The sequence below is a fragment of the Aristolochia californica genome, unplaced genomic scaffold (genome assembly GCF_029961685.1).
Source record: "Aristolochia californica isolate CCGP_79_NKW_82.1479 unplaced genomic scaffold, dmAriCali1.0.hap1 SCAF_12, whole genome shotgun sequence".
In the NCBI taxonomy this organism is placed as follows: Eukaryota; Viridiplantae; Streptophyta; class Magnoliopsida; order Piperales; family Aristolochiaceae; genus Aristolochia; species Aristolochia californica.
In genome coordinates, this window is record NW_027181793.1 from 22,612,993 (window position 1) to 22,623,359 (window position 10,367).

General features: G+C 42.9%; 2 protein-coding genes across 2 annotated transcripts; one reads left to right on the top strand and one right to left on the bottom strand.

The window, feature by feature from the left end:
• Positions 1 to 300: 300 nt before the first annotated feature.
• Positions 301 to 3,758, top strand: LOC137946221 (pentatricopeptide repeat-containing protein At5g55740, chloroplastic). Its single transcript, XM_068792439.1, has 2 exons — positions 301 to 2,269; positions 2,362 to 3,758. Exons 1-2 carry the CDS (start codon positions 344 to 346, stop codon positions 2,389 to 2,391), a joined length of 1,956 nt encoding a protein of 651 aa, XP_068648540.1. The 5' UTR covers positions 301 to 343; the 3' UTR covers positions 2,392 to 3,758.
• A 1,203-nt stretch (positions 3,759 to 4,961) lies between these two features.
• Positions 4,962 to 8,278, bottom strand: LOC137946935 (probable inactive receptor kinase At2g26730). The gene is made up of 2 exons (XM_068793221.1): positions 6,799 to 8,278; positions 4,962 to 5,800 (listed from the first exon to the last, which is right to left on the bottom strand). The coding sequence occupies exons 1-2, from the start codon at positions 8,078 to 8,080 to the stop codon at positions 5,154 to 5,156; spliced, it is 1,929 nt and encodes a 642-aa protein (XP_068649322.1). The 5' UTR covers positions 8,081 to 8,278; the 3' UTR covers positions 4,962 to 5,153.
• Between the last annotated feature and the right edge of the window lie 2,089 nt (positions 8,279 to 10,367).

Consider the following 10,367-nt stretch of genomic DNA (forward strand, 5'->3'; position numbering starts at 1 on the left):
TCTCATAAGAAGATTATTAGCTTTAAAATATGCAACCAATGAGTTGTGATATCAGATCAAAAGCTCACAGCCTTCAGACTTGTTTTTAATTCTTTATATTTATCAATACAAAATATTAATATAAAATAAGAACAACAAGATGGCAGTGTAATTGTCTGAATTCCTAATAAAAACATTCAAATATCAGAAACAAGAAGAGCAGTCAATACATCAATCTTGGAACAAGAGGGGCATGATGAGCAGATGTAAAAAAAAAACTCAGTTACGAGTTTACCACTTCTCCCATACTTTCTATGGTGGTTGGTGATGAGTATATCATCCTTTCTTCCCATCATCTTCTTCCATGGCTTCTCTTCCACCTCCATCCAATTTATCGTTCTGGCCCCTTCAATCTGTCAAATTTAGAAAGTCTTTTGGCTGTAGAGCCAACCGCTCCCTCAAACTTCTAGAAACTGCTCGGAAATCAACAACTCCTTACACCTCATACTTTCATCAAATCTCCTACCTTTGCAGAGAAGGTCTTCTTGAAGAAGCCTTCTCCGTTCTGAACCAGATGGAAACTGCAAATTTTCAAACCGGTCCCGATATTTACGGGGAGCTTCTTCAATGCTGTGTATACCAACGTGCTGTCGTCCAAGCCCTCCAAATTCACGCTCAAGTCCTCAAACGTGGTCCCTTTTTCTACAAAAACGTTTTTGTGGAGACGAAGCTGGTTATTTTCTACGCAAAATGTGGCATTTCAAAAGTGGCTTCTGATTTGTTTTTAAGGCTGACCAAACAGAGCGTTTTCTCGTGGGCAGCAATCATTGGCTTGCATTGTAGAGAAGGCTCTAATGAGAAAGCTCTACTATGTTTTTGTGAAATGCTTGAACGTGGCTTCCTTCCGGATAACTTCATTTTGCCAAATGCTCTAAAGGCTTGTTCGGCTCTTAATTTTGTTGGGTTTGGCAAAGCAGTCCATGGGTACGTAGTGAAGCTGGGGTTTACTTCTTGCGTCTTCGTTGCAACCAGTCTTCTTGATGTGTACGGGAAATGTGGAATTATGGAAGATGCGAGAAGGGTGTTTGATGAAATTCCCGACAGGAGTCTTGTTTCTTGGAACTCAATGATCGTTTGTTTTGTCCAGAATGGGATGAACGAGGACGGAATGGATATATTCTATCATATGAGAGTTGAAGGTGTGCAACCTACAAGAGTCACTATTTCAAGCTTCCTTTCAGCCTGTGCAAATTTAGGATCTTTGGATGAAGGTAGACAAGCCCATGCAATTGCAGTTGTGGGAGGCTTAGAATTGGACAATATCTTAGGGGCCTCTCTGATCAACTTTTATTCAAAGATCGGTATGATGGAAGATGCAGAGCTTGTTTTTCGTATGATGTTTGACAGGGACATTGTAACTTTTAACCTGATAATTTCAGGATATGTGCAACATGGGCAACTTGATAAAGCATTTTATATGTGTCAAAGAATGATTTCTGAAAAATTGAGATATGATTCTGTGACACTGTCATCTATATTGTCTGCCTGCACTTATACTGGGTGCTTAGAGCTTGGTAAATGTGGGCACGGCTATTCTTTTAGACACAACATTGAACCAGATGTAGTTGTTGCTAGTAGCCTTATAGACATGTATGCGAAATTTCGGAAGATAGATGATGCTAGATGTGTCTTTGATTTTTCTTCACAAAAAGATCAGGTCGTGTGGAACACGATAATTGCTACTTATGCACAAGCTGGTCTGAGTGGAGAAGCTTTGAAATTGTTCTATGAAATGCAATTAGAAGGGGTTCCGCCCAATGTGATTTCTTGGAATTCTGTGATTTTTGGATTCTTCAGAAATAGACGACCCACTGCAGCGAAAGATCTGTTCAGAGAAATGCAATCTGCAGGGGTGAAGCCTAATTTATACACATGGACTACGCTCATCTCTGGCTTAGCTCAAAATGGATGTGCATACGAAGCAATTCAGTATTTCCGAGAAATGCAAGAGGCGGGATTTAGTCCCAACAATGCAAGCATCATTAGTGTGCTTTTAGCTTGCTTGGAATTGGGTTTTATATCAATCGGGAAGGCCACCCATGGATATATTACTAGACATGAGCTGTCTGGTTGCCTTTGTGTCGTTAGTTCTCTTGCCAAAATTTATGCAGAATGTGGAAAAGCAAAATCAGCCGAGAAGATAGCTGAATCTATGCCATTAGAAGTAGAGTTGTACAATACAGTGATTTCTGCATGTACTGTACATGGTGGAGGAAAGGAAAGGCCAAAGGTAATGTTGGAGCCTGAAAAAGTTGTTTTAACTCGTCTGTTACCTGCTTGCAGCTTTGATGTAGTGATGGATGATGGTATGAAAATTTTCAGGAACTTGCTAAATGGTCAGTGCCAGGGTAAATATGGAGCATTACTGTTATGTGGGTAGCCTTCTTTCAGGTGATATATTAATTAAAACTTGTATCTGAGGCTCTGAGCATTTGTTGCTGCTGGAAAGTGGAGCTTAAATAAGGAAGGCAACAGATAATGAAAGTTAATGGGAGTCACAACAGTGAATTCTTCTTGCCCAGGGTCGATAGCATGCATTGATTGCAAGTGATAGGTCCTAGCCATGATAAAAGATTATGGGACCTTGATATATAATTTGACGTGAAGGGGATAAGTTCTCTCTGTCTAATTATACTGGAGGACAATATTGGGCAAGAAATTTTACTCTTACCCCACAGTTTATCCTTCTAGCTATTGCAACCTGTGCAACAAACAATTTTAGGAGTCCTTTAGTGTGAAAGCTTGGATTTCACACAAAAAAAAGTGCAAAAATGGCAGGATAGGTCTATCACGATGCTGCAACTCTTGATTGATCAACTTATGATGAAATCCAGGTGATTTGTTGAGATGTACGGCAACTGACTATTTCAGAGTCGAGGAAGTGAGACTGGAAGGGGGAAAGCATGATTATGGAGAAATACAGTGGTGTTTGCATTCAAGAGCTGATGCCACCACTTATCTATAGTTCCTAGAATCTTGATCACTGTAGGATTCTCTATACTGTGGCTTATAACTCTTATCTGAAAGATTCAATATTAAAAACTTGTTGGAGATTTGAAGAACTAGGAGTACCAAGAGATCAGATTGTCCTAATTTGGTCAATTCATCCCGAAGTTGAGACATCACTATATCAGAAGGCTTAGGAGAGGCTTCGTAAAGTGTGGCATTGCAGGAAAGTCCCTTAATGGCTCACAATCACAAAGGCTGGTTCACTGAATAACACATTGTCATTGTCGATCCGTGCCATATCAGAAAGCTTAGGAGAGCAGTACCACAATGGTTCAAAAAGGCCGCTGTATTTAAAGAGAATAAGCTCCATTTAACCTATGACATAGGGAGAAGATCTTTCACTTGCTTTCTACTTGGAATAAAAGCCGAAGAAAGTTTTCTCATTCCTCAAAGTCGCCTTCTGTGTTTGGTGGTGAATCATGGTACCCAGTTTGACTCTATGCAAGTTATGACAACAGTTACGATCAGATTGCCTCATTGGTTTTTTGCTGGTTGGGGGAACCTCCATCCTCTTGAATTAAGCTAAAACTTTTGCTTTCTTTCATTGAGGAAAAAAAACCCGTTATTTCTTGTCATTCTGCAGGCTTCAACCATGAAATTCCTTGTATCTCAGGATGATGAATCATTGTCTTCAGGTGAATTGATCTTACAGTTTTCGACCGTTTGAAATTCATTGACCATGGTTTTCCATGTGAGATATGTTAAGAACACCATGCTTGTTAAATAGGATTTTCTACCACACATGTCATACAATAATTCTAAGTTGCAAATGAGATTAACTTGCATGTGCCTGTGAAGAAACAAAAAAAAAAAAAAAAAAAACTGACTACAAACTAGAAAATTTATCATGTTTCATACAAGATATGGAAGTTGCATGTGCAGAGTCATAAAAAATGAAGCACAAATAACTTAATTGGAGGCACGCCACAATGCTTCAAGTACAACCAGTGGTACTTCAATTATTGTTTACAATTTTATTTTATTTTATTTTTTGTGGTAGAAGCTTTCTCTTCATCCTCTTCATCATCATCGATACAGAGCCAAAATTCATTACATTGGTGATCAATTAAATCCTTCCAACAGTATGGGTTTGGTACACATAAAATCTGTTCGAGGCTCTCAGTTTCCTCTTCACCAGGACCAACAGCAGCCCCGTAATGGATTATGCTACCTTTTCTCACGTTTGCAGCACATGGGATTCACTTCCAAAGAAGTTCAAACGTGAGACACGCCATCGGATTATGTTCGAAGCTACTCCGTTCTTTGGCCTTTGAGGCCTCCTCTTTCAAGAGAAGAGACAGAGGAGCGGTTTCGTCTGTTAACCTAAACCATATTTGTCTCGCATGAGAAGTCATCCATATTTGTTAAACTAAGCAGGGCAGAGATAGGAGTAAAAAATAAGAAAGCAGCAGCAACAGCAGCAGCAGCAGAAAAAAAAAAGTCACTTTCGGTCACTGCTTTTCTTCTCTGATGAGTACCCTTCACGTGGCTGGGGCCACTGAGCTCCCTCTCGCCTCCCTCGAGTTGTACAAGGACGTGTCTCTACTGAGACAGAAGTCGAGTGGCGGTGGATGGCTTGTGGGAAGGAAGGGGCGGAGAGGAGGCATGATTTCGGGAAAGAGGCCGAAGCGCGCCAAAACGGAAGAGCGCAGGGCCACGCGAGTGTGGATCCTAGTGCTGTGTATCTGTGACAACAGCTGTCCATGTCAGAGGAGCCTTAAAAATAATAACCCAAGAGAAGAAAACAAATTGAAGTATGGAGTAGGCTTTTGGTCAGCGTAGCGCCTCCATCACGACCAATTTGGTGGTTTGACTCGCCTTCAATCATCCAGTGTGTTAATTTTCATTGGATCTTTACTTTTGGATTCTTCATCAATCTTCTTCACAGATGAATTACTACAGTGAACAAGGGCTAACATCAAATGCCCCAAACAATTCATCATCAAATCCCATTAAAAACAGGTGAAATAACCCCCAAAAAAAATCAATAAAGAAAAAAAAATCAATTTTGTAGACGAATGGACACACGCAGGCTGCCACCTCTTCTTTTATATTTTACACTTTCTCCTTTTCGTCTGTTTTTGTGAGCAAATAGCAATAGAGATTCATGGAGTGGGTGCTGTGGGAGGGGTGTGACCGTCTGAACCACCTTTGGAAGGGTCATCGGACGACTGTCGTAAGCCATCATCAGTCTCGTTCCGATTCATGTCTTCCATCATCCGCACTACCTCCTGGATGTGAGGCCGTTGGTCCGGGACGGTGGAGACGCAAGCCATAGCAATCTGCAGCAGCTGCACCATTTCCTCCTCGATGTTCTGGTATCTCATTAGCTCCACGTCGAATACCTCCGCCGTCCACTCCTCCCGAACAACTGACTGCACCCATCGCGGCAAGTCGATCCCTTCGTCGCCCAGCGATGCCTGGTTCGGTGCCTTCCCCGTCAATAGCTCCAGCAGCAATACCCCGAAGCTGTACACATCCGACTTGAACGTCACCTTCCGGGTCTCCGCCACCTCCGGGGCACGGTAACCCGCCACCCGGTTTGGAGGGGTTGTCTGCCCAAACAGCTGATTCAGCCCGAAATCGGAGACGGCGGCCTCCGTGTCCGGCCGGAGGAGGACGTTGGAGGCCTTTATGTTGCCGTGCACGATCTTACCCACCAGGTGAAGGTGGGCGACACCCCGGCCTGCAGCTATAGCGATTTTCATCCGGTTGTCCCAGTCCAGAGGGGTGCGCCCTGAACCTCGACTCCCTGAACAGATTCGCCGGCCGCCGAACAAATTGTTAATTTCACTCTCTTTCCAGTTCAAACATTACTTCACAATAAAAGCAAAGAGGAAAAAAACAGAAGCAGGTGTGATCATCCATTTCAGATATCTTTTCATAAAAAAATTCCGTTTCTGGCATAATTCAAAGTATGAACAGAGAAATCATGGGGAAAAAAGGAATCAGTTCAAACAAATTGACTGAAAACGATGGAAGGAGCCCATCGCGAACTTTGCTCATTAGTCAGCTAGGGTCATTTTCCACGATCAAAATCGAAAGAGTCAGCTTGTCATAATTTAACACGATAATAGAAAAAATGCTTTACTCAGGGAATCTGATCATCTACTTCAACCTTTCGATCACAAGGAAGGCAAGAAGAACCCTACTTTTACACGCATATGACCTAATGAAGTGTCTGTTACCTCAAATCCTCAATCGCTGCGTGAGTGAAAGAACGAGTAAGCAATAATTTTTTTTAAAAAGCCGGACTAAAAAAACTATTCCTCGGGAGTCTGACGAAACCAATTCTTGCCATGGTTTACGCGGATCAATGGAGGGCATATTTGTCGCAGGCGAGAAGGGAACTGAATATTCTAGTTCACCAGGACTCCTTCCACAACCGTCCGGTCCGGCATAGAGTAGCTGGGCACAGTCTCATCTGATTTTTCCCAAAACTTGTAAAATTCAAACGACAAAATTGAGGGTTAAAGTATTCAAACCCTGAGAATTTCTCGCCAAGGTAGTTCAACGCCATGGCTCCACCGCCCACCTAGCCTTCCCGGGTTTTGCGTTTTATGACAGGAAAAAAAAAATGCCCTAGATAACTAAAGTAAAAATTGTCTGTTCTAACCTTATCAGAGAAAATCCCCAATCCATGGCTACGACACTAAAACAGCTGAAGATTTCTTCAGAAGCTAGATAGAGAGAAATGTCGTTTAACAATGAAATAAATGTCCTGAAAATTTGAGGGATGAGAGAATATACCATGCAAAAGCGCAGATAAGCTTCCGGCAGCCATGAAATCAGACACAAGCAGCTTCTCGTCTTTGGAGTAGTAAAATGCCCGTAAAGAAACGACATTTTCGTGTTTCACCTTTCCCAGTACCTCCATTTGCGTTTCGAATTCCCTCTTCGCAACAGTTACATCTTTCAGTCTCTTAACCACCACTGTGGTGCCTTCCTCCAAAACCGCCTTATACGAAGTCCCAACACTTCCTTTCCCCAAAACCTCCGCCGAAGCTCGCAATAGATCTTCCAAATCGAAGCTATAAAGACCACCGTCGAAGAATACTAGTTTGTTTCTCTCTCCCTCAGTCGCCCCTGACCCAATTTCGTCTTTTGAAGAAGATGTACCTGTCTCAGCCACAGGGACCGCCCGCGCCGCCGCCTTTGGCGCCTTTGCCGAGGCCCCTCGTTGTCGACGACAAAGGAAGCATAGCAAGAGAATCAAGAGCAGAGCAAGTAAAACCGCAGCCGACGCGACGGATATTGCGATAATAGCCGCCGTAGAGAGCTTCTTGGACTTTTTACCAACAGGGGTCGGTGGCGTAATCGTCGAGGGGGATGGGACGGGAGGGAAGAAAGGGCTGCAAGGAGTCAAAGGTCCACCGCATAGATTAATGTTGCCTGCGAAGGACGATGCCGGGAATCTGCTGAGGGCTTGTGGGATAGACCCGTTGAGATTGTTATTCGAAACGCTGAAGGTGTCTAATTCCGGGACACTGATGCTAGGGAGCTTACCGGAGAAACTGTTGTTTTGCAGGAGAAGACCTGTCAAACGGGTTAGATTATTGACAGAGAAGGGTATTTCTCCAGAGAAGTTGTTAAAAGATAGGTCTAGCCGGGTTAGTCGAGTCAATTGGGAGAGAGAAATGGGGAAATCCCCCGACAAGAGATTGTTCTGGAGGTAAAGACTTCGGAGAAGTTTGAGATTAGAAAAATCCGAAGGGAGGCTACCAGCAAGGTGATTTGAACGGAGACTGAGAACACGGAGTTCAGTCAGACGTCCAATTGTGCCGGTAGAAATCCGACCAACGAGACCAACGCCAGGGAGACGAAGGGAGACAACATGGGACTGATTGGCGTCGCACTGGACGCCGACCCAGCTGCAGGCCGAGGCCGAGGAATTCCATTGGAGACGATTCTCGTGAGGGATTTGGGAGAGGAAAGCAAGGAGCGCTTGTTTATCCTCTGTAGGCTCGGAGTTGACTCGATTACACAAAGAAAACAAGAGAAGGAAGAAGAGTACAAAAGGATTAAATGCCATTGAAGGGCGTCGCAGAGAAAGAGGGAAAGCTGATCTTTATCAGGGCTTATAATGGCGGTTCTCTAAGAGGAAAACTGGCAGTTTTCCGGCGAGTAGCCATGCGTACCTGCCGGAGAGAGAGAGAGAGAGAGAGAGAGAGAGAACGAAGAGAAAAAGATGAGCTATTATGGTAGGATAGAAGGGGTAGAAACAGGAGTGAGGAGGAGGCATCACGAGGTCGAAAAGGAAGAGAGAAAAAAAAGCTGAAATAAAAAAACGGTCAAAAATAATAATTAAACAGTAGCAAGGTTAGAATTAGAGGGAGTGTCCAGCTTACAGGTGGTCTTCTATAATGAAAGCCCAGGAGCGTCAATCAGCAGACAGCAAATCTACTTAAGACATCTGGGGCCCATTTTAATCATGGAAAAGTGGGCCGGACCTATCTGGAATCGGATACCATTTCAACCAATCTTATTAAAACCAAATCCGCATAAAAATGGTAAAATGATTAGCTTTGATCCAGATCAGATTTAATAGGGTAACCCTAAACCTCACAATTACAACAATGCCCTTTTAAAAAAAGGGTTGGGACCCAGGTGCCAGCTCTCTCTAATTATTGGACTCCCACGTCTCATTTCTACTTCAATGTAGGAAAGACAATGCATTTCAGCTGTTTGGTAGATTTCCTAGCTGAGGTCTCGTTTCTCTAATTGCTCTGGTTTCTTTCTTCTTCCCCTTTGAAATGAAGCGAGGATGTGGGGAGAGACGGCAACAGTAGCAGCACAGTTTTACCTGGTAATGGACGTGACTCCGTGACATTTGCCGGCGACTAAGCTCCTTTTTGCTTTGCTGTCTTACATTACACACCAACGTCCTTCTCCGGGTCAACAATAATTTTCTAGTTTCTGAAGTCCAAACCTTTTTGGAGCTCAGAACCTGCTACGCGTCCACATTGCATCCCTGTAAACATGCCCAGAATCGTAGCCACTTTTATACGAAAAAACCGGCCTCGTCTTTGGCCTGCTTAATTGAAAAGTATGTTTAAAAGGCTTTCTTCTCTCTAGATCTGCTCTTGCTTGTCTGTAATTAATACCGGGGCCTATCGACTTACTTACTGCTGCATATTGCTGTCTGATATGACTTCGCAGTGAGTTTTGGTTCTCATGGTAAACAAAGAAAGGGCAGCACGGATGCCCTTTCTTACATATTTTACTTTGGACTATTACATGTAGAGAATGTTGAAGTGGGTTCTCAAAATTTCTCCCATGGTTGATAATTAATGATATTTTCGCAAAATGAAGATAAGACGTTGCATCTGCCACTCTCATTCTTCCATTAATTTTCCACTGTACACGATGGGAGAGGAAAAGCTGCAGCTCATGTAACGTACCTCTTCAATCTTTTGAAACTTCCCGCAAAAGGCAGATCTTCCTTGCTAGCTTTATGTTCAAGCAAGGAATAGTCTTGGGTCGGCGCAGAACTCCTTCGGAAACGGGAAACAGGCTTCTTTAAAAATGTTAACTGCCTCAGAGACGCTTCAGCGGTGATGGTTTATTCGCAGGTAAAAAAAAAAAGAAGAAGACAAGTCTTGCTTTCTTTATCAGTTTCTTCTCTTCCTGATAACGATTAAGCCAATGCAAGACGAGATCACTGAGAATTGTATATTATTGGGGGGAATTTTTTTGTAATGAACGGAGCAATGGCAGTTGGATACTTGGATTAGCGAGTGGAGTACATTCACATGGCACAACTGTTCTTTGAGTCCTGCTGCTTCACCTTTTCGTCGAACGGAACATTTCTTCGACATTAAAAATGCGAAAAGCTTAGAAGCAGAAGATTTCTTCGACATTTACTGGCCCCGAATTCCTCTGGGAAACTGGAATGATCCACCCAGAAGCAATTATTACTCCAGAAACTCCCTCCAAACCCCACGACCAAGAGCTTGTAAATGAAGTTCACCTGCCTCCATCATTCTGAAGAGTTTCACTCACAGTTTAAAGCCTCTCTCCTCATAATTAAAGTCTTTTAAGTACCAAAGCCCAAAGGAGTTAACCACTCATAACAGTAGGTTCTGAGTTGAAGGAGTCAACCACATTGTGCAAAGAGAAGAAGATCAGAAGTAAAAAAAGAGTCGACAACATACACTAATATAAGCTGACAGAAGATCAAAAGGATTCAATCCATGCGATAGAAAGTTCAAATTGCCACACTTCCAATCCCATATCTAAGAGTTTCTTAACCCTACCCTATATGTGAGTGAACCTTCACCTCATATGTAAAAAGATCAATCTACAATGTGTGGACTTAC

Coding starts and splice junctions, on each gene's coding strand:
- LOC137946221 (XM_068792439.1), top strand. CDS start 344: ATGGCTTCTCTTCCACCTCCATCCAATTTATCGTTCTGGCCCCTTCAA. Junction 2,270..2,361: donor GAGGAAAGGAAAGGCCAAAG/GTAATGTTGGAG, acceptor GAAAATTTTCAG/GAACTTGCTAAATGGTCAGT.
- LOC137946935 (XM_068793221.1), bottom strand. CDS start 8,080: ATGGCATTTAATCCTTTTGTACTCTTCTTCCTTCTCTTGTTTTCTTTG. Junction 5,801..6,798: donor CTTATCTGCGCTTTTGCATG/GTATATTCTCTC, acceptor GAATCTGTTCAG/GGAGTCGAGGTTCAGGGCGC.